At 31.2% G+C, this 24,418-nt stretch overlaps 4 protein-coding genes across 6 annotated transcripts; 1 reads left to right on the top strand and 3 right to left on the bottom strand.

Moving 5' to 3' along the window:
- Positions 1-204: 204 nt before the first annotated feature.
- LOC111418674 (CCR4-NOT transcription complex subunit 4) lies at positions 205-6,179 on the bottom strand. Of its 2 annotated transcripts, none has more exons than XM_023051298.2 (7): positions 5,977-6,179; positions 5,401-5,592; positions 5,144-5,340; positions 2,883-3,049; positions 2,653-2,829; positions 1,016-2,599; positions 205-962 (listed from the first exon to the last, which is right to left on the bottom strand). In XM_023051298.2, exons 2-7 carry the CDS (start codon positions 5,506-5,508, stop codon positions 610-612), a joined length of 2,586 nt encoding a protein of 861 aa, XP_022907066.1. In that variant the 5' UTR covers positions 5,509-5,592; positions 5,977-6,179; the 3' UTR covers positions 205-609. The 2 variants fall into 2 exon arrangements, with proteins under 2 accessions (XP_022907066.1, XP_071057248.1); XM_071201147.1 differs by lacking the exon at positions 5,977-6,179 and adding an exon at positions 5,773-5,966.
- A 601-nt stretch (positions 6,180-6,780) lies between these two features.
- Positions 6,781-9,080, bottom strand: LOC111418708 (uncharacterized). The gene is made up of 7 exons (XM_023051357.2): positions 8,488-9,080; positions 7,858-8,435; positions 7,542-7,795; positions 7,406-7,480; positions 7,155-7,325; positions 6,943-7,103; positions 6,781-6,893 (listed from the first exon to the last, which is right to left on the bottom strand). The coding sequence occupies exons 1-7, from the start codon at positions 9,053-9,055 to the stop codon at positions 6,844-6,846; spliced, it is 1,857 nt and encodes a 618-aa protein (XP_022907125.2). The 5' UTR covers positions 9,056-9,080; the 3' UTR covers positions 6,781-6,843.
- Positions 9,081-9,098: 18 nt separating this feature from the next.
- On the bottom strand, positions 9,099-9,698 carry LOC111418709 (U6 snRNA-associated Sm-like protein LSm8). The gene is made up of 4 exons (XM_023051358.2): positions 9,573-9,698; positions 9,468-9,508; positions 9,278-9,405; positions 9,099-9,216 (listed from the first exon to the last, which is right to left on the bottom strand). The coding sequence occupies exons 1-4, from the start codon at positions 9,601-9,603 to the stop codon at positions 9,126-9,128; spliced, it is 291 nt and encodes a 96-aa protein (XP_022907126.1). The 5' UTR covers positions 9,604-9,698; the 3' UTR covers positions 9,099-9,125.
- Positions 9,699-10,053: 355 nt separating this feature from the next.
- LOC111418685 (myelin regulatory factor) lies at positions 10,054-23,873 on the top strand. Of its 2 annotated transcripts, none has more exons than XM_023051326.2 (10): positions 10,054-10,144; positions 15,175-15,346; positions 15,400-16,320; positions 16,388-16,508; positions 19,109-19,252; positions 19,313-19,965; positions 22,380-22,555; positions 22,611-22,723; positions 22,782-23,378; positions 23,438-23,873. In XM_023051326.2, exons 1-10 carry the CDS (start codon positions 10,102-10,104, stop codon positions 23,519-23,521), a joined length of 3,024 nt encoding a protein of 1,007 aa, XP_022907094.1. In that variant the 5' UTR covers positions 10,054-10,101; the 3' UTR covers positions 23,522-23,873. The 2 variants fall into 2 exon arrangements, with proteins under 2 accessions (XP_022907094.1, XP_071057121.1); XM_071201020.1 differs by lacking the exon at positions 10,054-10,144 and adding an exon at positions 11,032-11,169.
- Positions 23,874-24,418: the final 545 nt, after the last annotated feature.

Raw genomic sequence — 24,418 nt, 5'->3', positions numbered from 1 at the left:
AAGATTACTTACGGCCGAGGTGATAGAGTTGATGCCATACGAATACAGGACTGATGTCCAACAAACCACTGCCTCGGCCGCAAGCGGCCTCGGCATTATATTATATCGAGTCGAGGCGTTATTGTTAATACCATATGATTTCTTCAAAGTAATTAGATTATTAATTTTGGGTGTTAATGAAGAGGTAAAAAAAGGAGAAATAAGAAAATGTAAATTTTTCTCATCGTATATTTCCATCTCGATCAAAAAAAAAAAAAAAATTAATAACGCAGCCGTTTTTTCTTTAAATTTATTTAATATTTTGAATATTTAAAGTGTATACGCATAATTCCCCCCCAATCCCCATCAATTTCACTTCGAACAAAACGAAACAAATTTAACCTTTCAATTCGCAATAATCAATTTTATTTTTTTTTTTGGTGTAATATATCATTTTTCACGGATTTCGTATTACTCGTTTATTAAACAAAAATCATAATAATAATAATAATAGTATGAAGATGTAGGGGATGTTCTTCTTTTTATTTTTTTCTCGTTTATTAATTCACTTTCGAAGAAGAAGAAGCAAAGAATCAGGAAAGGGAAAGGAACCGGCCCCCTCTCTCTTCTTTAGCACTCCTGTTGTTGTTTTGTCGCTTGACCCTGGCTGCGAAACCCGGGGGGCGTCGAAATTTGCGATCCGAGCTCGGCCCCTAACCAATGCAAGTTTTGCTGTGCGAAATTGTATCCTTGCGATGGCTGTTGTTGTTGTTGCATTTGTCCGATGAGACCCCCGTTTGGGTGGTAACCACTTTGTTGGCCACCTCCAAACTCGAATTGGCGGGATGGACCGTTTTGTTGTTGTTGTGTCATTCCGTAGTGGTCGCGTAACGGCTGTGGGACCGACGATAAAGAGAAATAACGGCTTGATGATGATACTATCGCGGGATCTAGCACCTTCCAATCATTACATGCTCCCATTCCTTAATTAAAATAAATTAATTAATTTAATTTAATTATTTTTTAATTCATTTACCTTTATGTTGTTGTTGTTGTTGCTGTTGAGGTTGATGTAATACATTATTATAGCTACTGGGCCAATTATTTTGTGTCGAATTTAATTGTTGACTGTTCATATTTAAATAAGGTAAAATTTTGCTACCGAAGGAGTTCATGTGGGGCTGTACAAACCCCGGTGGGGGCGGCGGCAACATCCCATTACCCCCTTGACTATGTAATAACCCATTCATTTGACTCGTTTGTCCATTACTATTCGCTAAATGTAATTTTAAACTTTGATCGTTCTCTATTAACTCGGCCAATCCCTTTTGGGTCTCTTGAAACGGGTCAAAATCTAAATCATCTTCCGATCGTTGTTGTTTATTAACGCTAGGTGGAGCCACCGCCGTCCGATTACTCCCAAATTGATTTTGATACGAAAACCTTTGCTCCCCGTTTAAATAATGATTCCCTCCCGCACCGTGTTGTTGCATAAATTGGGGCCCTTGTTTCAAATTAAGCAATAAAAGCTGATCTTCAAGGTGACGATGACGCTGTTGATGCTGCTGTTGTTGTTGTTGGACCAACCGAACATGGGAATCGATTAACGACGAATTCCCATACCCGTTAATAACCCCGTTATGATTTTGATTCTGATAAAACCCATTTAAATGTTCTTTCGATGTCGTTTTAACGAAATCGTTAAAGAATTTCGAATCGACAAAGTTATCTTGGTAATAATTGTACGTTGATGGGGTGGTGGTCGTCGTGGAGCAACATTTTTGCCGGGCCAATTCCTCGAGGTGATTCGAATGCTTTGAAAATCCAAACGCCGCCTCCCAATCTTCGGCGGTGCTAATATCCGGGAACGAATCGTTTAAAATTTGTGATGGAAAGAGGGGGGTCGTCGATGAGGATGTTTCCGAGTCGTCCTCGCTGGGGGCCCTCTCCGTCGGTGGGATCAACAACTTTTGATACGAATTTTGATGCGAAAAAAAACTCGAATTATCATCTAATAATTGAACTACAACTTTAGATAACGTTGAAAGGTCCTGCTCTGAACTTTTTTGTTGTAACTCCGAAGAGGGCGCTTCTGAATCGTTTAAATCGGATTGGCGGGGAATCGTGGGACTTGGGGGTTGCTTTTTTTCCTTTTTGTTATTAATTTTGTTGTTGTTATTGTTCCGATTATTACTATTTCCGTTATTAATGATTTTTTTTAGATTATTATCGACTTTTAATTCCCTTTTTTCTTCCTTTTTGTTATTATCGTTATTTATTAATTGGGGCCAACCCTCTTTTACACCGTTATGAGGTCCCCCCGCCACGGTTAACGAGGTCTGCCCACCCACACTACTCGTGTTTACATTTATATTCACATTAACATTCACCGTTGTTCCATTATTAGAGCTATTCGTTATTGATGTGCCGTTCGTTTGATTCGTTGGGGCGCTATTAGGACTCGATTCTTTCCCATTTGAAACTTTTTCACCCCTTTTCTCATTCACTTCTATTTTTGATTGAGTTGTACGATTTAATAACGCCTCGTGTAATTTTTTTTCATATTCTTGATGTTTTCCCGCGTGCATTTGCTCTTTTGTAAAACTAGCTTCAGGATCGCCTTAAAAAAGATGATTAAATTAAGTAACGCCATCTCTTAATCGATTAACTCACCGAAATCATGAAGGTACATACAATCGGGTTTCGGACACGGTTGATTTTTCATAAAGTGCGAGCAATATTTTGTCGTGCCGAGACTCGATTTAATGTGCCGCCCGTCCAACGGGATGTTATTAACACTTTGTATGGCTCTTAACGCATCATCGTTCTTCATATACGTCACGTACGCGCCTAAAATTGATTTATTATTAAATAAAAAGATTCAAAAAGCAATAAAAGCTTACTGGCGCTGGGTCCCTGAGAGCCTGCGTACGCCGTCGACTGATTTATCACCACTTTGTGTATTTTCCCAAACTTCCCAAAGTACTCGTGCCGTTTAAGAATCTCCGGGTCGGCTAGCCGCATCGGTAATCCAACCACAAACACCAAATTGCGCTGAACAACCCTTACACTACGTTAAAATGGAAACAAATCAACAAAAATTATTTAATTATAACAAAAATTGAAGGAGAAATCAATAAAAAATGATATAAAAAATTATAACCTCAAAATTTTTTTTTAAACGTCAAAAATTTTCTGTCTGTAGGATACTGTAATTGTCGATAATAAAGTAAGCTAGAATCATATCGTGTTGTAGCGTGAAAATAAACTGTAATACGTATTTAAAATAAGAGTCTGTCTGTTTTATTTAATACACAATACCGTCTTCGCGTTAAAATTGATTAATTCGATTTAAAATAGATAATAAATTAATTAAAAAAAGTACCAACCTCAAAATTTTTTTTAAACGTCAAGAATTTTCTGTCTTCAGATTAAAATTAATTAATTTAATCAAAATTGTAACGAAAAAACATTAAATCGCGTTAAAAAAACTCAAATTACACTACAAAAGTAATAATAAATTGGCTAAAAAAAATCCTAACCTCAAAATTTTTTTTAAACGTCAAAAATTTTGCATTAAAATTGATTTAATTTAAAATTGTAACAAAAAAACATTAAATCGCGTTAAAAATCTCAAATTACACTACGAATGTAATAATAATTAATAATAAAACGGTTAAAAAAAATCCTAACCTCAACATTTTTTTATAAACGTCAAAAATTTTGCATTAAAACCGATTAATTTAATTTAAAATTGTAATAAAAAGCATTAAATTGCGTTAAAAACTCAAATTATACGAAGAAAATAATAATAAATTAGTTAAAAAAAAGTCCTAACCTCAAAATTTTTTTTTAAACTGTCAAAAATTTGTTGTCTTCGCATTAAAATTGATTAATTTAATTTAAAATTATAATAAAAAAACATTAAATTGCGTTAAAAACTCAAATTATACTAAGAAAATAATAAAGATTTAGTTTAAAAAAAGTACTAACCTCAAAATTTTTTTTTAAATGTCAAAAATGTTCTTTTTTTGCATTAAAATTGATTAATTTAATTTAAAATTACAACAAAAAAACATTAAATTGCGTTAAAAGCTTAAATTAGACTAAGAAAATAATAATAAATTGGTTAAAAAGAAATCCTAACCTTAAAATTTTTTTTAAACTGTCAAAAATTTTCTGTCTTCGCATTATATTTATTAATTTAATCAAAAAAAAACATTAAATCGCGGTCAAAATCAAATTATAATAAGATAATAATAATAAATTAAATTTAAAAAAAGTACTAACCTCAACATTTTTTTCTAAACGTCAAAAATTTTCTTTTTTCGCATTAAAATTGATTCATTTAATTTAAAATTATAATAAAAAACATTTAATTGCGTTAAAAACTCAAATTTTACTAAGAAAATAATAATAAATTAGTTAAAAAAAAGTACTAACCTCAAAATTTTTTTTAAACGTCAAAAATTTTCTTTTAAAATTGATTCATTTAATTTAAAATTATAATGAAAAGCATTAAGTTGGGATAAAAACTTAAATTGTACTAAGAAAATAATAATAAATTAGTTAAAAAAAAGTGCTAACCTCAAAAAAATTTTTTTAAACGTCAAAAATTGTCTTTTTTCGCATTAAAATTGATTAATTTAATTTAAAATTATAATGGAAAGCTTTAGGTTGCGTTAAAAAGTCAAATTATACCAAAAAAGTTATTAACAAAGTGGTTAAAAAAAATCCTAACCTCAAAATTTTTTTTAAACGTCAAATATTTTTTGTTTTCGCATTAAAATTAATTAATTTAATCAAAATTGTAACAAAAAAAAAACATTAAATCGCGTTAAAAACTCAAATTATACTAAGAAAATACTAATAAATTGGTTAAATAGAAATCCTAACCTCAAAATTTTTTTTAAACATCAAACATTTTCTGTCTTCACGTTAAAATTGATTAATTTAATCAAAATTGTAACACAAAAAGATTAATCGCGTTAAAAACGCAAATTATACCGAGAAAATAATAATAAATTGCTTAAAAAAAATCCTAACCTCACAATTTTTGACATTTCAAAAAAATTTTAAGGTTAGGGTTCTTTTTTCACATTAAAATTAATGAATTTAATCAAAATTATGATAGGTTAGGATTTTTAAAAACTAATTTAATTACCTAGCAAGATGCTTTCTACTTTCAGTTTGTTTAGCTTTCCGTTGTTGATCCCTTTGCCTTTTTTCGGCTTTTAACTGAGCGACCTGCTCTTTAGATAAAGGAGTAAAATCGGCCGGATTTTCCGAATAAGCCTTCCGACAAGCGGGGCACAACCCATTCTCATCGGTGCGAATTCTATGCCAACAAAACCTGCAAATCTAACCCCAAATTTAATTAAGTAATCTAACGTCGAAAATTGATTTGATTAAAAAATTTACCTGGTACCCACAAGTGCACGGATAGAAGTTGAGATCGTCCACCTCCAAAGGTTCCATGCACAACGGGCACTCAACCTGTTCTTCACCACTTTGATTCAATACAGACATCTCCTCGGTGGTTGATTTATAACGTTTTAATAAATTCTTTTCCAGTTACAATCGCTTCGAAAATAATTATTTAGATTAATTCACCTGTTAAAGCAAGAAAAATTAAATTATTTGCTTCTCGATAAACGTTTAAAGATGAAAAAATGTTAAAAACGTCAAATGTGGCAACTGTCAAAAATGATTTGTCAAGATTAAAACGTCGCGTAAATAAATAAGAGGGCCCCAAAAAACGAATTAATTAATTAATATCAATTAATTACGAACATATTGCATAAAAAAGACCAGGTAAAAACTCAACACTCTCGATTTTTTTTCCTACGTCAGGTGTTTCGCGATGATTTAAACGTGTCGTTGGGTTCGGTTGGAATTTAACGGCGACGTGATCCGGGAACGTCCGGGAATCGATTCCTGGACGTTCCCGACCGAAAATCCATCGAAAAACCCAAGAAAATCCGAATATTTACTTACAAAATTTTCTGATAGGTAGATTTCAATATGGCGACTGATAATACGTGCGCAATAGAGGTGCGCACTCGCTCAAATGATCACAGCGCCACGTTCACACCGTTCGAAATCGGAACATTCGACCTAAAAACCACCGCGGAATTGGGGGCTTCGCCGAAACGAAATTCACCTCCCGTCACTTTTAATACGGCTTAATTTGTTTAAAACGGTCACCGAAAAGACAACAACAAAAAAGAAAGTTTTAATTTTGACGAATTAAAAAAATTATGACAAGTCGTACATTTCCTCTAATTTACGTTTTAACTAATATGTCAATTCGTATCATAACATAACCTTAATTTGGAAAGTGAAGAAAGAGAAAGCTCAAAGTGATAATTATTATAGATAATTGAGATCTTAAATAGATCGTAATAAATAAAATCGTATGGGATTGAATTGAAATGAAAAAGCTGACGAATTGGATAAAACTGGGAATAACAGGAGTTTATAATAAAAATCTATACAAAAGAATTATATCGCCAAGATATTGATGGCATAAACCATCAATGGGAACTAAACGCTTAAATTTGGAATTAAAGATACCCCACAATGAGGAAATTAAACATTTTTCTTTGACATTTCAAAAAATTTATAGGTTAGGATTTTTTTAAACCAATTTATTATTAATTTCTTAATAATAATTTGAGTTTATTAACACTATTTATTGAAATTTTTAATTAAATCAATTAAAAACCTCAAAATATTTGACATTTCAAAAAAAATTTGAGGTTAGGATTTTTTTAAAACTAATTTATTATTTTCGTAGTGTAAAAAATGATATTTTATTAAAAAAGTTAAATAAAAATAAATATAAAATTACTTCGTTTTAATTTATTTCGATAAATTCCCCATTTCCGTTTCACCTTCTTGATCGGAATGATCTAAAAAATTAATTGAAGCAATTTTAAAAAGTATTATTATAAAACGAACCTCTAGGAGACGATTCTTCGGAGGTAGTTTGAAAATCGTATCCAAAAACGAACGGTTTTTTTATAGTCGATTTCGAGGAAAACTCCTCGGAGCTTGACCCAACCTTATATTTCCCGGCGATGCTCGAATGGCACGCAAACGAAGCGGGGTAATAATGCATCCTAACTTAACTTAATAAATAAATCAACTTAATCGATTTTAATTAAATTTACGTTTGAACTTGAGTCGGAACTTGAGATCTCGGCGATTCCGACTCTTCCGATGTCTTGCTTTCAGCCGTAGTCGACGCGGACGTCACATTGCTAGAACCCCCACTTTTCGGGGTTGTGTGTTTCGAGGACGATTTAGAACTCGAACTAGAAGCGCGATGAGAACCTTGCGATCTAAATTTAATTCAAAAAAATATTAAAGTGAGGTTATGATTATATAAAAGTGAGGTTATAATCAATTAAAATAAATTTACGGGTGTCCGCTTGTTGTAGATGAAGCAGCTACGTAATGCCCGCAACTTTGTTTCGTACAAGTAGCGGCTTTTCCACTAAAACAATTTAATTAATCAATTAATAATAATAATAATAATGGGGTTATGTTATAAAAACCTTGCGGTTGAGCATTTCGTTTTTGTGGACCCCGTCCCGGACATGCATTTCGATCTGACGCTTGTGGAGGCTTTCGAGCTGGGCCCCCCGCCGCCTCCTCCCTCGATTAATTTCATTTGCTCGTCCTTTTTGATGCGTGCGGAGCGAATTCTGCAACATACGAAGCAAGCCCCCAAAAAGAACCAAATTATAATTGTAGCCAAAGCGGCCAATAAAATTAAATTCGATCGATTTTTCTTCGTTTTTGATTCGACCTAAATCAAAAAAAAATTAATTTATTTATTAATTATGTTGATTTTGATAAAAAAATATTAACCGGGGTCCCTCCTTCGTCGCTTCTTTGGCTTTGCCCCCCGCTAACATCTCCAGCATTTCGATTCTCATTTCCGCTCGATTTTTCGCTATTAACTGGGATTCCTTCTAATTGGGATTTCTCATCGTCCTCCTCATTCCCTGAGTTGGATGATTCGGCCATGCTTTCTTTATCTTCCACCTCGGGCATGATGTTGTAGCTTCCGATCACGTTTAAATTCTTCACAAAACCCGATTGTTTCATCGTCTCTAAAATGCGGAGAACCCCGCCGAAGGCGGCGTAAAATTTCTCATCACAGAGATGGGGCAAAACTTTTTGTGTGATGAACCCGAAAAGTTTCGAGTTAAAATCGCTGATTGAAGTCGTTGAAGCGGCCGTATTATTCGTGTCTTTGCACCCCAAACATTTGGACGCAGCTATGTAGTACTTAACAAGGATATAAGCTGAGCTTCTTGCCTCGACGTTCCTTAAAGAATACGCTTTAAACGGGACTGCAATAGCTGAGGGGTGCGATTTTGAGTCAAAATAAGGCATCGGGATTTCAATTGATCCCGATTGAGCGGTATGCCCCGAAGCTACAACTAAAAAATTGAAATAAATAAAATTTATAACCTCACTTTTTAAAAAATTAACCTTCTTGGAAGATTAACCCAGCACAAGGGTCGTTATTACTCGCAATTTTGCGGTCTTTTAAGTTAATCGGTTGCGCACAAACCCTTTTTCCGATATCTTTCGGGGGTTTCGACCACCCAGCCCCGTTCGTTCTCAAATAAGTTTTTAATTCATCGTACAATTGGTGCACTTTAATCACGCTGTTGTAATCGACGTTGCCGGCGTAATAAGAATACTTCGCTAAAGGTAAAAAGAAATGCGTCATGTAGCCCCCTAAGGCGTCCGTGACTGCTAAAAGCATTAAATGTTTTATTTTCCCGCTCGTGTTTTTTCGCACCACCTCTAAAATCATCCGAAAATACTCCACAATATCGCTAATCATATCGTTATCGTTCACATTGAGGCTATTTCGACTCGGTAAAATCGCCTCCACCACCATCCTCGAGGTTAATAGGGCGAGTTGTTCGGAAGTCCAACAATCTTTGTGAGCATCCGATGGCGCAAAAAGCACCGTACCGATGTTAATGCCACGCTCAGAGGTTGATAAGCACGAATAAATTAATGCAAAAAAGCAAATTAATCGAATCATGATTAATTTTTTTGACAACTTAATGTCAGAATTAAAAAAAAAATTTGTAATTAGTTTTTATTTGAGATAATTAATGAACTACAGGGTTTAAAGGCTCTGCTTTTATGCTTGATAAGTTCAGGCGGTTATCCAATTCTTCTTCAACTAATCCGATTATCGCACTAAAAATTAACCAAAATTAATTTCATTATTAATTAATTAATTAAGATGATTAATAAGTACACGTTATCCCCTCTGATGATGTGTAACCCAAGCATGACTTGTTCTATACCCGTAGTTGTGGAATAAACCCTCTCGTGGGACTCATCGATGATGATATTGATGGTTTGATCGAACCCTTTTAGCGTCCCCTATCAAAAAAGGATAAAAACGATTCAATTATAACGAATAAAAAGGTTTATTAATTAATTACAATGAAATTACGCCCATCCGAAGTAATAATAGAAACGGTATCTAAAAAAGTGAGGTTAAGTCCAACACAAAAATTTAATTAAAATTCTATTGAATCAAAGGATACGATTAACGAAATTATCTAAATCTGTAGCCATTTTCGACGATTCTAATAATTAATTATAATTACAACAATAATTATTATATAAATAATAATTACAATCTCAACTTAACCTCAACTCTATTAAGTTGATATAGCGACATCTTTGATTGAATAAAAATATTTTTTTTAATAATTAATTGATTTAAACGATTTTTTTGATTTAATTTTTATGTTTTAATTCGATTTTTCATAAAAAAATGTTTTATATAAAATAAGAAATAAATTAATATAAATCAAGAAGGAATTATTAAAATAAAACAGATACCTGTAATTTTTTTAACTGTCAAGTGATGGAAAAGAAAGTCGGAGGAAACGGGGGGCCCCCATCTGTCAAAAAAGAAAAAAAATCAGCTTCCATCTTGTTAGAAGAGCACTAAAAGGGTACTGCTATTAGTTTTAGTTAAAAGAAAAACTTTACGAAAAAATGGTGTGAAAAAAATGGTGTCGGGGAACCTCGTTTGAGATGATCCGCGTTGTTTAGGAAGTTGACGAGATGGATTCCGCGTCGGTGGATTTCACGTTGCAGGATGTTTTGGGTACGTAAAATTAGTTAAGAAAAGTAACCCCGATTTGAAAATTGAGCAGAAACTTTCTGCGCACAACCCCGATAAGGTTATGACGTTTCGCCCGAATTTCACCCTTAAAGAATCGAATTCGAATCAAATTCCTCAAACAGTTCGGTTTTAAATTTCGTGTGTATATCGAAAGGTCATAAAATTAGTTTGTAATAATTTAATTTTTATTTATTTAGGTCGATAGAAACAGAGAGAGAGAGAATTCCGTCTCTTTTTTCCCCTCGCCTATAATTCAATGTATTCGCCTTGTTGGTATTAAATTACTTGTGGCGATAAAAGAAATTAATTGGTAAATAAATCCATAAAAATAATGATCAAGGCTAAATTTTCGCTCAAAAAGATTAGTTAGGTTAAATAGTTGTCAAAATTGACAATTTGAAGGAAAATATTTGGTTGCTAAGAAACGGAATCAATGAGATGTTTGTGGTGACCTTGAATTTTTGCTATTTTACCGGTTTTATTACGTAATTTAGATTTAATCTGAGATTTTTCGCAAAATTAATCGTCTCGTTAAGAACTGGAATAAAAGATTTATAAAAATTAAGGAAAAGTATTTAAATAATAAAAAATAATGATTTAAATGTTCCACCCCCATCTAGCGGGAATCGCCTATATTAACCATTTTTGACGTTTATTAAATATAAATTTTCAAAAAAAAAGGTTAATTGGACCGAAATATCGCTCAAAATACGTTTTATAACACCCAAATTGTTTATTTATAATCATTGTGGGGTTCATGAAGCGATATTTTCTCCTTATTAATCGGGTGAATTTCGATCAACCCCATCTAGGGGTGATTATTTGTATTAAATAAATTTTTGACGTTTTAACCTCTCCGATTATGTCACCCTAAAATTGTGTTTTTACGAAAAAAGAAGTTTGTTTGAGTCCAAATTCTCATCAAAATCCGTTTTTGGAGGCGCAAATTATGTGTTTAAAGTGATTTTGGGTTCCACGAAACACTTTCCCCCCCTCAAATTAATCAAGTAAGTTTTCGTTGAAAACATAACCTAACTTTATTGTGTCAAAATTATTTTTTTTGAGATTTAAGATATTTTTGGTGGTTTATTGAGATAAAAAGTGAGTTACTTGGTTTCAAACTCTCAAAATGTTCAATATACTACATATAATTAATTATATGATAATACTTTATTTCAGCTTAAGTCTTAAATGTAGCACCTCGGCTTGTATCTCTGCTTTTAATGTTAAGAGATTCAAGTTATATCTAAGATGTGATCACGACAAAAACTCGAAAGACTCATAGAAAAATTATTTATTATCCACAAATTCAGAAAACTCTCATGGTGGCAAAAGGTGGCTTGGAAAAATGGTCAAAAAGTGTCTAAACGCTTGTTGGGTGTTTTTGAAGACTCCCTGAAGGTTTTTAAAGATGTCAAAATATCACCAAACGATTTTCAATGATTTCTTGCATTACCTAAACATTTGTAAGGCAATGATTATCAAAATATGTGATTGTAAGAAGTGTCTAAACACTTTTTGGACACTTTTGGAGATTTTTAGATGATATATATAGATGTCAGAAAGGGTTTAGACACTTTATAATCATTTCCTTAGTTACCTAGATGTTTTTATATCTTTTCAAAGTTATCGCAAAGTGTCTAAATGCTTTCTATGTGTTTTAGATGAGATCTGGAGGATATTCATAGATGTCGAAAAGTCCCCAGAAGCTTTCTAAACATTTACTTAGTTTTCTAAGACGTTTATATGAATTTCCAAAATTGTCAAAAACTGTCTAAACGCTTTCTGGGTACTTTTAGAGAGTCCCAGATGATGATTATAGATGTCAGAAAGTCTATAGGCACTTTTTAAACGTTTCTTTAATTGCTCAGAGGTTTCTATGAATTGCCAAAATTATCAAAAAGTGTCTAAACGCTTTCTATCTATTTTTGGAGACTCCCAGGTGACACTTATAGGTATAAAAATACTTTTTTTTACTTTATAGAACCACCTGCTCCCCCTTTTAGCTACCTAAACGGTTGAGATCGTCAAAAAAATTACACACTCCGTTGATTTTGGGGTTAGAATTTGAACAAAAATTACCATAAACGCAGGGGTGTTTTTTTGTTCTTTTATCACCTTATTAAACTGTATATCCGCTTTATTTAATCATATACAGCTGTACATAAAGATTGTTTATATCATAAATAACTTAAAATATAAAAAAAAATTATTTTGTGATTTTTTAAAAATCTTTTTTTGTAAGTTCTTGTAAGTTTGAAGAAATAATAACATCGTTATGGTAAAGGGGTCAATATAGAGACAATTTTTTCGTTTCCGCCGTTGCTCCGGGTAACGAAACTTGTAAAGTGGGGATGAATTTGTTACAGAAAATCAGTTATTTGTGCGCGGTTTATTCGATTAGGTGCTAAATCTATTCTAATTTAAACAAAAAAAAAAGTTGTTAAAGTTAATTTCTTTTTTAACCATGTAAAATTTAAATAAATCGTTTTATAACAATTAAGTTCATAAAAAAAATGGATTTAAAATTTTTTTTGGTTGTTTAAAAAAATAACAAAATGGGGGAAATTAATTCTCCTTAAACAAATTTTTTTTAATTTGATTTCACAAAATTATGGAATATTCTTGGAATATGGAGGAAGAGAGGCAAAATAGGTCTAAATCGCAAACTGGTATGATTTTTGATTTTAACCTAACATTTTTTTTGATATTGTTGAGTTAATTAATTAATTTTTTTTTAAATTTTAATTAAAATCAATCTTAAATGAATTAATTTAGGAGGAAAATCTTTAAAGTATTAATCACGCATTAAATCGCCATGGTTACATCAACAAAGTAATACGTAAATCCCTTATTGACAAAACTTTGTCGAGATTTAGCACGGAATTTTTCCCTTTCGATATAGATTTTATTTTAAATTCTAAACCAAATCAAAATTACTCAAAAAAATATTAATAATTAATTAAAAAATTATATTTTTAATTTTTTAACCTCACTTTTTTTGACGTTTTAATTTTTATACTTTTATATACATGGTGTTTATAAAAATCGTTTAGAATCACCCAAATTTAAGTTACTTCCGGTTATAAACTTCCAGGAAAATCCACTTTATTAAAAATTTTTGCTCTATTTTGAATCGTCTTTAAAAATCGTTTAAGATTATGCGAAACCCCACGTTTCTATCTTTTTAAATCACCCAAATTGGGGTTACTTCCGGTTACCAACTTCCGGAAAAATAATTTTTTTTACAAATTTTTAAGAAAATCGTAATTATCGTTGAAAATATTGTGGTATGACACCATCAACGACGTTTCAATGTTTAAAAATAACCTATATATGGGTTACTTCCGGTTATCAAATTCCGGGAAAATTAATATTATTAAAATTTTTTGAAAAATTCGTGATCCCCTTCAAAAATCATTTAATATGACCTTTTTTGTATATTAAAACAACCGATATTAGGGTTACTTCCGGTTATCAACTTCCGGAAAAATAATTTTTTCTATAAAATTCTAAGAAAATCGTAATCTTTATTAAAAATGCTGTCATATAACACCATTAACGACGTTTCAATGTTTAAAATTAAGCGAAAATGGGTTACTTCCGGTTATGAACTTCCGGAAAAATTAAAATTTTTTAAGATATTTGTTATTTTCATTACAAATACTGCATTTTCACACAAAGCACAACATTTTGCTACTTGAAAATTATGCGATAAAGGGTTACTTCCGGTCATTAATTTTGAAAAAAATTAAATTTATTAAACAATTTCAAGAAATTCGTCATCGTCATTAAAATCCCTTTAAAACCATCCCAAACTCGATGTTGTATCACTAAAAATAACCGAGATATCGTTACTTCCGGTTACCAACTTCCGGTATATCAACTTTGAGGTAACCCCATCGAGTTTGGGCTCATTTCAAAGCAATTTTAATTTCCTATCATACAGCAACCATAAAAATTAAATTTAATCCCATTTATAACCTAAAAAATCTTTTTTTCGCAATTTGGCAGCTATAACGACGTTGTATTTGATCGAAACGGTACACAAGCACCATTTTTTTTAACAAATTCGTTATTTTTTTTACAAATACTGCTTTATAACATCAAACCCAACATTTTTCTATTTAAAAATTACGCGATAAAGGGTTACTTCCGGTCATTAATTTTGAAAAAAATAAATTTTATTAAACAATTTCAAGAAATTCGCCATCGCCATTAAAATCCCTTTAAAACCATCCCAAACTCGATGTTGTATCGCTAAAAATAACCGAGATATCGTTACTTCCGGTTACCAACTTCCGGTTTATTAACTTTGTGGTAACCCCATCGAGTTTGGGCTCATTTCAAAGCATTTTTAATTTCCTGTCATACAGCAACCATAAAAATTAAATTTAATCCCATTTATAACCTAAAAAATCTTTTTTTCGCAATTTGACAGCTATAACGACGTTGTATTTGATCGAAACGGTACATAAGCACCATTTTTTTAACAAATTCGGTATTTTTTTACAAATACTGCTTTATAACACCAAACGCAACCTTTTTCTGTTTAAAAATTACGCGGTAAAGGGTTACTTCCGGTCATTAATTTTGAAAAAAATTAATTTTATTAAAGAATTTCAAGAAATTCGTCATCGTCATTAAAATCCCTTTAAAACCATCCCAAACTCGATGTTGTATCGCTAAAAATAACCGAGATATCGTTACTTCCGGTTACCAACTTCCGGTTTATTTACTTTGAGGTAACCCCATCGAGTTTGGGCTCATTTCAAAGCATTTTTAATTTCCTATCATATAGCAACCATAAAAAATAAATTTAATACCATTTATAACCTAAAAAATCTTTTTTTCGTAGTTTTACATCTATAACAATTAATTTCTTTTAACAAATTCGTTCTCTTTCTTACAAATAGTACTTTTTAACCTCATTTTGTTTGTGACGTTTCAATTCCAATACTTTTATATACAGGGTGTTTATAAAAATTAATTTTTTTTTATTCTATTTTTAGAAAGAAGTTCCGAATTTATAGGAATCGACAACGAAGGATTAGATTTCGATCAATTAGAAGCCTTCATCAACAGCGACGCATCCCAAAATAACCCCGGAAATTATTTTGGTGAAACCCTCCCAAACCCGGCGGGAAAAATCTTAAACGTCATCGTCGAATCGAAACGAAACGGGTAAATAATCCCAATAAAATCAAAATCATTTCATTAATTAAAACATTTTTTAGGCATTCCCTCCCGGAATCCCCCCCAGATTCGAGCTCTGAGCACCCATACAGCCCGCAAGAAACGTGCGAGCAAATCTCAACCCCATCTGATGCGATTTACTCGACATTAGGGCACCAACAAATTTATAAACCGACACTTTTAAACCCGATTTTAAGCAACAACTTAATAATCGACTCCCACATCGTCGTTTCGGACTCAAACCCCGAAGGATTGTTAGAAAATGGGGCCCTCCTACAGGATATTAACCGCGCTATGTTACAAAGCGACGAAAACTACGTCGAAAGGAACCGAAATAACGATTTATTATTGGTTAAGAACCCCGATTTGGTTCATATCGGGGGTTACAACGACTTAAATTGCGACCCAACCCCCCCAAACATCGTGGAAGGAATCCAACAAACCGTTTATACAAATTTACAAAACGCCCCTAAGAAAAGGAAGTTATCCCAGCAACAAGATGTTCCTTTAGTTAAAAGCGAACCGGAACATTGCTCCCAAAGCCCTCCAAGTAATCTAAATGGGTCCATTGATGATGAATTTAGCGCATCAGAAAGCTGTTTGAATGATTCTCAATATCAATGTATTCGGTTTACTCCGTTCCAACAAAACGTTTGGCACGCGCTTTGTGATCAAAATTTAAGCGAATTGCCGGTTCCTCATTACCGGGTTGATGCTGATAAAGGATTTAACTTTTCGAACGCCGATGACGCCTTCGTTTGCCAAAAGAAGAATCATTTCCAAATAACTTGCCACGTCCAGTTATTGGGGGACGCCCAATTCGTGAAAACGTCGAAAGGGTTCCAAAAAATTACAAGTTTTCATTTGCACTTTTATGGAGTTAAGCACGATTGTCCGACGCAAACGATCCGCGTTGAGCAGAGTCAAAGCGATCGGAGTAAAAAGCCGTTCCATCCTGTATTGTAAGTTATAATTACGTTAATTAAGAATTAAAATAACGTTCTATTTTCCCTCTAATATGTTCAACAGGGTTGAGTTGGTTGGAACGCAAGTTACTAAAGTAACCGTTGGGAGGTTACATTTCAGTGAGACTACCAGTAATAATATGAGGAAGAAGGGGAAACCCAATCCGGAACAAAGATATTTTCAGGTTAAAATGATTTATAAGTTATTTTAGTTAAATAGTTTCATAAATAAGCGTACTTCCGGTTATTAACTTCCGGGAAAATTAACTTTATTAACATTTTTTGTTATATTTTTAATCTTACATAAAAATTGTTTAATATTATGCGAAATTCCGCATTTCTATCTTTTTAAATAACCCAAAATTTGGGGTACTTCCGGTTATCAACTTCCGGAAAAATGAATTTTATTAAAATTTTTTTTTTATATTTTTAATCTTCTATAAAAATAGTTTTAAATTATGCAAATTCCCACGTTTCTATCTCTTTAAATCACCGAAATTTGGGTTACTTCCGGTTATCAATTACCAAAAAAATTAACTTTATTAAAATTTTTTGTTATATTTTTAATTTTGACTAGAAATCATTTCAAATTATGCGAAGTACTATGGCTCTATCTTTATAAATAACCGTGTTACGGGTTACTTCCGGTTATTAACTTCCTGGAAAATGAATTTTATTAAAATTTTTTGTTATATTTTTAATTTTCTATAAAAATAGTTTAAAATTACGCAAATTTCCACGTTTCTATATCTTTAAATCACCCAAATTTGGGTTACTTCCGGTTATTAACTTCCGGGAAAATGATTTTTATTAAAATTTTTTGTTATATTTTTAATCTTCTATAAAAATCGTTAAAGATTATGCGAAACTCGATGTTTTTATCTTTTTAAATCACCCAAATTTGGGTTACTTCCGGTTATCAGCTTCCGGAAAAATTAACTTTATAAATTTTTTTTATTATAGTTTTAATCTTTACTAGAAAACCTTTGAAATTATGCGAAGCACTATGGTTCTATCTTTATAAATAACCGTTATCCGGGTTACTTCCGGTTATGAATTTCCGGAAAAATATTTTTTTTTTACAAATTTATGAGAAAATCGTTGTTTTCATTAAAAACCATTTGATACTGCATCATCAACCGCGTTTAAATGTAAAAAATAACCTATATATGGGTTACTTCCGGTTATCAACTTCCGGGAAAATGAATATTTTTAACAATTTATATCAAATTCTTAATCTCCATGATAAATACTCCATTTTGACACGAAAGATAACATTTTTATATGTAATAATTAATTGATAAACGGTTACTTCCGGTTATCAACTTCCGGAAAAATAAGTTTTATTAAAACTTTTTAAATATATCGTTATCTTCGTTGAATATCATGTAATTTGAGACCATTACGATTGATTTTATATCTACAAATAACCGTTAAAGGGTTATTTCCGGTTATCAACTTGCGGGGAAATTAATATTATTAAATTTTTTTAACAAATTCGTTATCTTCACCACAAATAATGCATTATAACTCCAAAAATTACATTTTTCTATTTAAAAATGAAGCGATAAAGGGTTACTTCCGGTTATCAACTTCCGGGGAAATTAAATTTAATAATTTTTTTTAATAAATTCGTCAACTTCACCACGAATAATGCATTATATGTCCAAAAATTACATTTTTCTATTTAAAAATGAAGTGATAAAGGGTTACTTCCGGTTATCAACTTCCGGGGAAATTAATTTTAATAATTTTTTTTAATAAATTCGTCAACTTCACCACGAATAATGCATTATATGCCCAAAAATTACATTTTTCTATTTAAAAATGAAGTGATAACGGGTTACTTCCGGTTATCAACTTCCGGGGAAATTAATATTATTAATTTTTTTTAACAAATTCGTTATCTTCATTACAAATATTGCATTTTGACACAAAACTCAACATTTTTTCGTTTTAAAATGATACAAGAAAGGGTTACTTCCGGTCATCAACCATTAAAATAATAAATTTTCTTAAATAATTTCAAGAAATTCCTCATCTTCATTAAAATCCCTTTAATACCATCCCAAACTCGATGCTGTATCACTAAAAATAACCGAGATATCGTTACTTCCGGTTACCAACTTCCGGTTTATCAACTTTAAGATAACCCCGTCGAGTTTGGGCTCATTTCAAAGCATTTTTCATTTCCTATCATACAGGAACCATAAAAATTAAATTTATTCCAAATTGTAACCTAAAAAGTCTCTTTTTCGCAGTTTGGCAGCTATAAGAGCGTTATATTTGATCGAAATGGTACACAAGCACAATTTTTTTAACAAATTTGTTATTTTTTTTACAAATACTGCATTATAACACAAAGCGCAACATATTCCACTTTAGAATGATGCAATAAAGGGTTACTTCCGGTCATCAACTTAAAAAAAAATAAATTTTATTAAACAATTTCAAGAAATTCCTCATCTTCATTAAAATCCCTTTAATACCATCCCAAACTCGATGCTGTATCACTAAAAATAACCGAGATATCGTTACTTCCGGTTACCAACTTCCGGTTTATCAACTTTGAGATAACCCCGTCGAGTTTGGGCTCATTTCAAAGCATTTTTAATTTCCTATCATACAGCAACGATAAAAATTAAATTTAATCCAATTTATAACCTAAAATCTCTTTATTTGCGGTTATCAACTTCCGGAAAAAATTTTTTTTTACAAATTTATATCAAATAAACAACATTTTTACACTTATAATAATAATCTTCTAATATTAACTTTATTTTAGTTAGTTGTAGGTTTGCACGCGCACACAACTCACGGGGATTTCCCCGTAATAAGCCACGCAAGTCAAAAAATAATAGTTAGAGCCTCAAATCCCGGTCAATTTGAAAACGACGTTGAGTTAATATGGCAAAAAGGACAAACACAAGTAAGTTTAAATCAAATTAATGAATCTAATTAATTTTAATAAAATCTTTGTATTAATTAGGACTCAGTTTTCCACGCGGGAAAAGTTGGAATCAACACCGACCGCCCAGATGAAGCCTTAGTGGTCCACGGGAACCTAAAAATAACCGGCCACATCATCCAACCCAGTGACATCCGCGCAAAAAAGAACATAGTCGATTGCGATACCCGACAACAACTCCAAAACGTTCAAAAATTACGCGTTGTCCGCTACGAATACGACTCGGAAATCGCGTCAAAACTCGAAAGATCGTCAGGAAACATGATCGACACCGGAGTTATAGCCCAAGAAGTAGCCGAGATTTTACCCGAGGCTGTTAGCCCGGCGGGAAATTTAATCCTCCACGATGGGACGTCGATTGATAACTTTTTAGTCGTGAATAAAGAGAGGATTTTTATGGAGAACATCGGGGCGGTGAAGGAGTTGTGTAAAGTCACCGATAATTTGGAGAATCGAATCGATCAGTTAGAAAAGATTAATCGCAGGTTGAACAAGTTGAAACGAGGCGATAGTTTGAAATCGAACAGTACAATTGGAAGTGGAAATACGATGAAGCACGTGCAACATTCGAAGAAATGTTTTAAACATCATAAATGTATCGAGGAGAATGAGTTGTGCTCCACGAAGTTTATACAGGTTATAATCGTCGTTTTGATCTTGATTATGGCGTTTTGGTAAGAAAAAGAAAATTTTTTACTCATAAATTATCAAAAAAAGTTAGTTTTTTGTTATATTTTTAATCCTCTATACAAATTATTTAAGATTATGTGAATCCCCACGTTTCTATCTTTATAAATGACTCAAAAATGGGCTACTTCCGGTTATTAACTTCCGGGAAAATGAATTTTATTAAAATTTTTTGTTATATTTTTAATTTTCTATACAAATTATTTAAGATTATGCGAAACCCCACGTTTCTATCTTTATAAATGACCCAAAAAAGGGGTACTTCCGGTTATCAACTTCGCGGAAAATTAATATTATTATTTTTTGTTGACAAATTCGTTATCTGTATTAAGAATCTTGTCATATAATACCATTAACGACGTTTCAATGATTAAAATCAAGCTAAAATGGGTTACTTCCGGTTATCAACTTCCGGAAAAATTGGTATTATTAAATTTTTTTGACAAATTCGTTATCTTTATCAAATATCTTTTAATACTACACCATTAATAGCGTTTTTATTTATTAAAACAACCGTTAAAAGAGTTACTTCCGGTTATTAACTTCCGGAAAATGAATTTTTTCTATAAATTTCTAAAAAAATCGTAATCTTTATTAAAAATCTTGTCATATGATGTCATTAACGACGTTCCAATGATTAAAATCGAGCTAAAATGGGTTACTTCCGGTTATCAACTTCGCGGAAAATTAATATTATTGTTTTTTTATGACAAATTCGTTATCTTTATTAAGAATCTTGTCATATAATACCATTAACGACGTTTCAATGATTAAAATCGAGCTAAAATGGGTTACTTCCGGTTATCAACTTCCGGAAAAATTGGTATTATTAAATTTTTTTGTCAAATTCGTTATCTTTATCAAATATCCTTTAATACGACACCATTAATAGCCTTTTTATTAATTAAAACATCCGATAAAAGAGTTACTTCCGGTTATCAACTTCCGGAAATTAAATTTTTTCTATAAATTTCTAAAAAAATCGTAATCTTTATTAAAAATTTTGTCATATGATGTCATTAACGACTTTCCAATGATTAAAATCAAGCTAAAATGGGTTACTTCCGGTTATCAACTTCCGGAAAAATTGGTATTATTAAATTTTTTTGTCAAATTCGTTATCTTTATCAAATATCCTTTAATACGACACCATTAATAGCCTTTTTATTAATTAAAACATCCGATAAAAGAGTTACTTCCGGTTATTAACTTCCGGAAAATAAAGTTTTTCTATAAATTTCTAAAAAAGTCGTAATAATCATTAAAAATCTTGTCATATGATGTCATTAACGACGTTCCAATGATTAAAATCAAGCTAAAATGGGTTACTTCCGGTTATCAACTTCCGGAAAAATTGGTATTATTAAATTTTTTTGTCAAATTCGTTATCTTTATCAAATATCCTTTAATACGACACCATTAATAGCCTTTTTATTAATTAAAACATCCGATAAAAGAGTTACTTCCGGTTATCAACTTCCGGAAATTAAATTTTTTGTACAAATTTCTAAGAAAATCGTAATCTTCATTAAAAATGTTATTATATAATGTCATTAACGACGTTTCAATGATAAAAATCGAGCTAAAATGGGTTACTTCCGGTTATCAACTTCCGGAAAAATTGGTATTATTAAAATTTTTTGACAAATTCGTTATCTGTATCAAATATCTTGTAATACCACACCATTAATAGCCTTTTTATTTATTAAAACAACCGAAAAAAGGGTTACTTCCGGTTATTAACTTCCGGAAAATATTTTTTTTGTACAAATTTCTAAGAAAATCGTAATCTTCATTAAAAATCTTGTTATATAACGTCATTAACGACGTTTTAAAGTTTAAAAGTAACCCATTTATCGGTTACTTCCGGTTGTCAACTTCCGGAAATATAAGTTTCGTTAAAAATTTTTAAATGTATCGTTACCTTCGTTGAATATCCTGTAATTTGAGGCTATTAAGATTGATTTTATACTTACAAATAACCGGTAAAGGGTTACTTCCGGTAATCAACTTCCGGGAAAATTAACATTATTAAATTTTTTTAATAAATTCGTTGTTTTCATCGCAAATACAGCATTATGAGGCCAAACGCAACATTTTTCTATTTAAAAATCAACCAAAAAGGGTTACTTCCGGTTATCAACTTTCGGGAAAATTAAATTTGTTTAACAAATTCTTCATCTTCATTAAAATCCATTTAAAACCATCCAAAACTCGATGTTGTATCACCAAAAATAAGCGAGATATCGTTACTTCCGGTTACTAACTTCCGGTTTATCAACTTTGAGATAATCCCATCGAGTTTGGGCTCATTTCAAAGCATTTTTTATTTCCTATCATATAGTAACCATGAAAATTAAATTTGTTCCAATTTATAACCTAAAAACTCCTTTTTTCGCAGTTTGGCAGCTATAACAACGTTGTATTTGATCGAAACGGGACACAAGCAACTTCCCCAACCAAATTTGCATTTGAAACATTATTATAGTACAAATAAACCGATCCAAACCACCAAAAATCATCAAAGATGGGATTTACCTTTCAACATTCCAACAGAAATTCCATATAAAGATAACGGTAAAATCAAAATTATTTAATTTTTTATGATTTTGTATGATTTTCGTTTTATTAGGAGTAGAAAAAGCAATAGAAATAACCCCAATTGATAAAGAATTTTCAAAAATAATAGGTAAACCCATCGATTGCGCAAACTTCGATGATTTGGACCCAATTAATTCTTGCACTGTAAGTAAATTTAATATTATTGATTAATTAATTGAATTAAATAATTATTTCTTTTTAGTCATTCTGTTGTACCACAATCATTGAAAAATCAATTGGATCACACCTCACATTCAAAGAGAAATCGTCTAAACCGACCAAAAATAAAACATTAACCTCCCAATTAGAAAAAACAAACAAAATAACGAAACTTCCTCACAAAACGCGTCAAAAAAGAGACGTTGATGACATCAACGATAAAGAAAACACCTACGATGGGACCCCAGATGAAACGAACCCCCTTCGAATTACAATTCAAGGCAAAAACTTCAGTACCGACATCACGCGTGATTATTTATTGGAAGAGGATGGATTGGGGATGTCCAATTTTACGTACGACGTTCCAATTTCGAAGTATATGCCCGATTCGTATGTGAGAGTCGTGTTTAGGGCGCATCAAAGGAACGTGGTGGTCGAGCAGTGTCACTCGACGCGGTTAAGGCCGTGTTCATCCCCAATGATGAGTCCAAATGAAAATAAGACGCAAAACGGGGGATATACGGTGGATGAGAACGTTCCTGTTCAAATGATTAATGATCATGTTTTCGTTTTTGAGGTCGATATGACGGATTCGCAAGCTAAAATTATGACTTATAGGCATACACAACGACAGAATCAAGTAAATTAAATCAATTTATTAATTATTAATTAATTAATTCCTTTTTTTTTGTGTTTTAGAATATTTGTAAGATTTCTCCTTCGAAGCTCGGACTTGAATTCACAGAGTACAACTTTAAATTTTACCGACCTTGCGATGAATAACTTTTAAACGATAAATTTAGTTTTATTATGTGATTATTTTCGTGTAGATATTTTTTTAATTACGTTGAGGTGCATTACGATTTAATTAAATTTAGGGTGCAATATAAGATGTTTTAAGTAAGCCGATCTCTCTCCTTTCATTGTAATTAATTTCCGTTTTTATTTAATACGAATTAATTAAGTTAAGATGTACTTAATTAAAATAAAAATAAATTCCGTCCGATTTAGAAAGTAAGGTTAGATACAAATAGGAATTAGAGTTATTAGTAATTTCTAGTCTAATTTTGTTTAAATAAAAACATCACTTATTATTATAAAATATTATTTTAAAAATAAATATTTTAGAAATTAATTTAAACTTTTTTAGTAAAAATCATTAAAAATTTCTAGGTTATGTCAAACGTCACTTTGACGTTTTAATAAAATAATCTTTTTTAACGATTTTCTTTTTTAATTTTAATTATTTCATTAATTAAAATAAATTTTAATTTAACCTAATTGAACATAAATTTAAAAAGGAAATTAAATTTGCCTCCTAAACGAAACGAACATTGAGGTTATGTCACTATTCTTGTTGGTATTAAATCTTTAATCTTTTTAGAATGGATTATTAACGAAAAGATTGATTTAAAAAGATGAAATTTGATATTTAAAGCATTATAAGAAGGTATTTATTAACCCAATCCCTAAATTAATTGCTTATTTAAAATAAAAATCATAAAAGATATTGAGGTTATGTCAAATGTCACGTTGACATATAAATATTGATGTTATAATAAAATAATAATCGTTTTTAATTATTTTCCTTTTTAATTTTAATTATTTCATTAATATAAATAAATTTTAATTAATTTTTTTTTAATTCAACCCAATTAAACATAAATTTAAAAATAAAAT

The sequence above is a fragment of the Onthophagus taurus genome, unplaced genomic scaffold, assembly GCF_036711975.1.
Source record: "Onthophagus taurus isolate NC unplaced genomic scaffold, IU_Otau_3.0 ScKx7SY_16, whole genome shotgun sequence".
Taxonomy (NCBI): domain Eukaryota; kingdom Metazoa; phylum Arthropoda; class Insecta; order Coleoptera; family Scarabaeidae; genus Onthophagus; species Onthophagus taurus.
This window is presented reverse-complemented; position numbering and strand designations above follow the sequence as displayed.

Bases quoted from the DNA above. Each gene is read 5' to 3' on its own strand.
- LOC111418674 (XM_023051298.2), bottom strand. From the start codon at position 5,508: ATGTCTGTATTGAATCAAAGTGGTGAAGAACAGGTTGAGTGCCCGTTG. The intron at 2,830-2,882 runs GTAAGCTTTTAT...AATCAATTTTAG, and splicing joins CTCTCAGGGACCCAGCGCCA to GCGCGTACGTGACGTATATG. The intron at 2,600-2,652 runs GTGAGTTAATCG...ATCTTTTTTAAG, and splicing joins TATGTACCTTCATGATTTCG to GCGATCCTGAAGCTAGTTTT.
- LOC111418708 (XM_023051357.2), bottom strand. From the start codon at position 9,055: ATGATTCGATTAATTTGCTTTTTTGCATTAATTTATTCGTGCTTATCA. The intron at 7,481-7,541 runs GTTTTTATAACA...AAATTGTTTTAG, and splicing joins ACGAAATGCTCAACCGCAAG to TGGAAAAGCCGCTACTTGTA. The intron at 6,894-6,942 runs GTTCGTTTTATA...TTAATTTTTTAG, and splicing joins CGAAGAATCGTCTCCTAGAG to ATCATTCCGATCAAGAAGGT.
- LOC111418709 (XM_023051358.2), bottom strand. From the start codon at position 9,603: ATGGCTACAGATTTAGATAATTTCGTTAATC. The intron at 9,509-9,572 runs GTATCCTTTGAT...TCACTTTTTTAG, and splicing joins TTTAGATAATTTCGTTAATC to ATACCGTTTCTATTATTACT. The intron at 9,406-9,467 runs GTAATTAATTAA...CTTTTTTGATAG, and splicing joins CGGATGGGCGTAATTTCATT to GGGACGCTAAAAGGGTTCGA.
- LOC111418685 (XM_023051326.2), top strand. From the start codon at position 10,102: ATGGATTCCGCGTCGGTGGATTTCACGTTGCAGGATGTTTTGG. The intron at 19,966-22,379 runs GTAAGAAAAAGA...CTTTTTTCGCAG, and splicing joins ATCTTGATTATGGCGTTTTG to TTTGGCAGCTATAACAACGT. The intron at 23,379-23,437 runs GTAAATTAAATC...TTTGTGTTTTAG, and splicing joins ATACACAACGACAGAATCAA to AATATTTGTAAGATTTCTCC.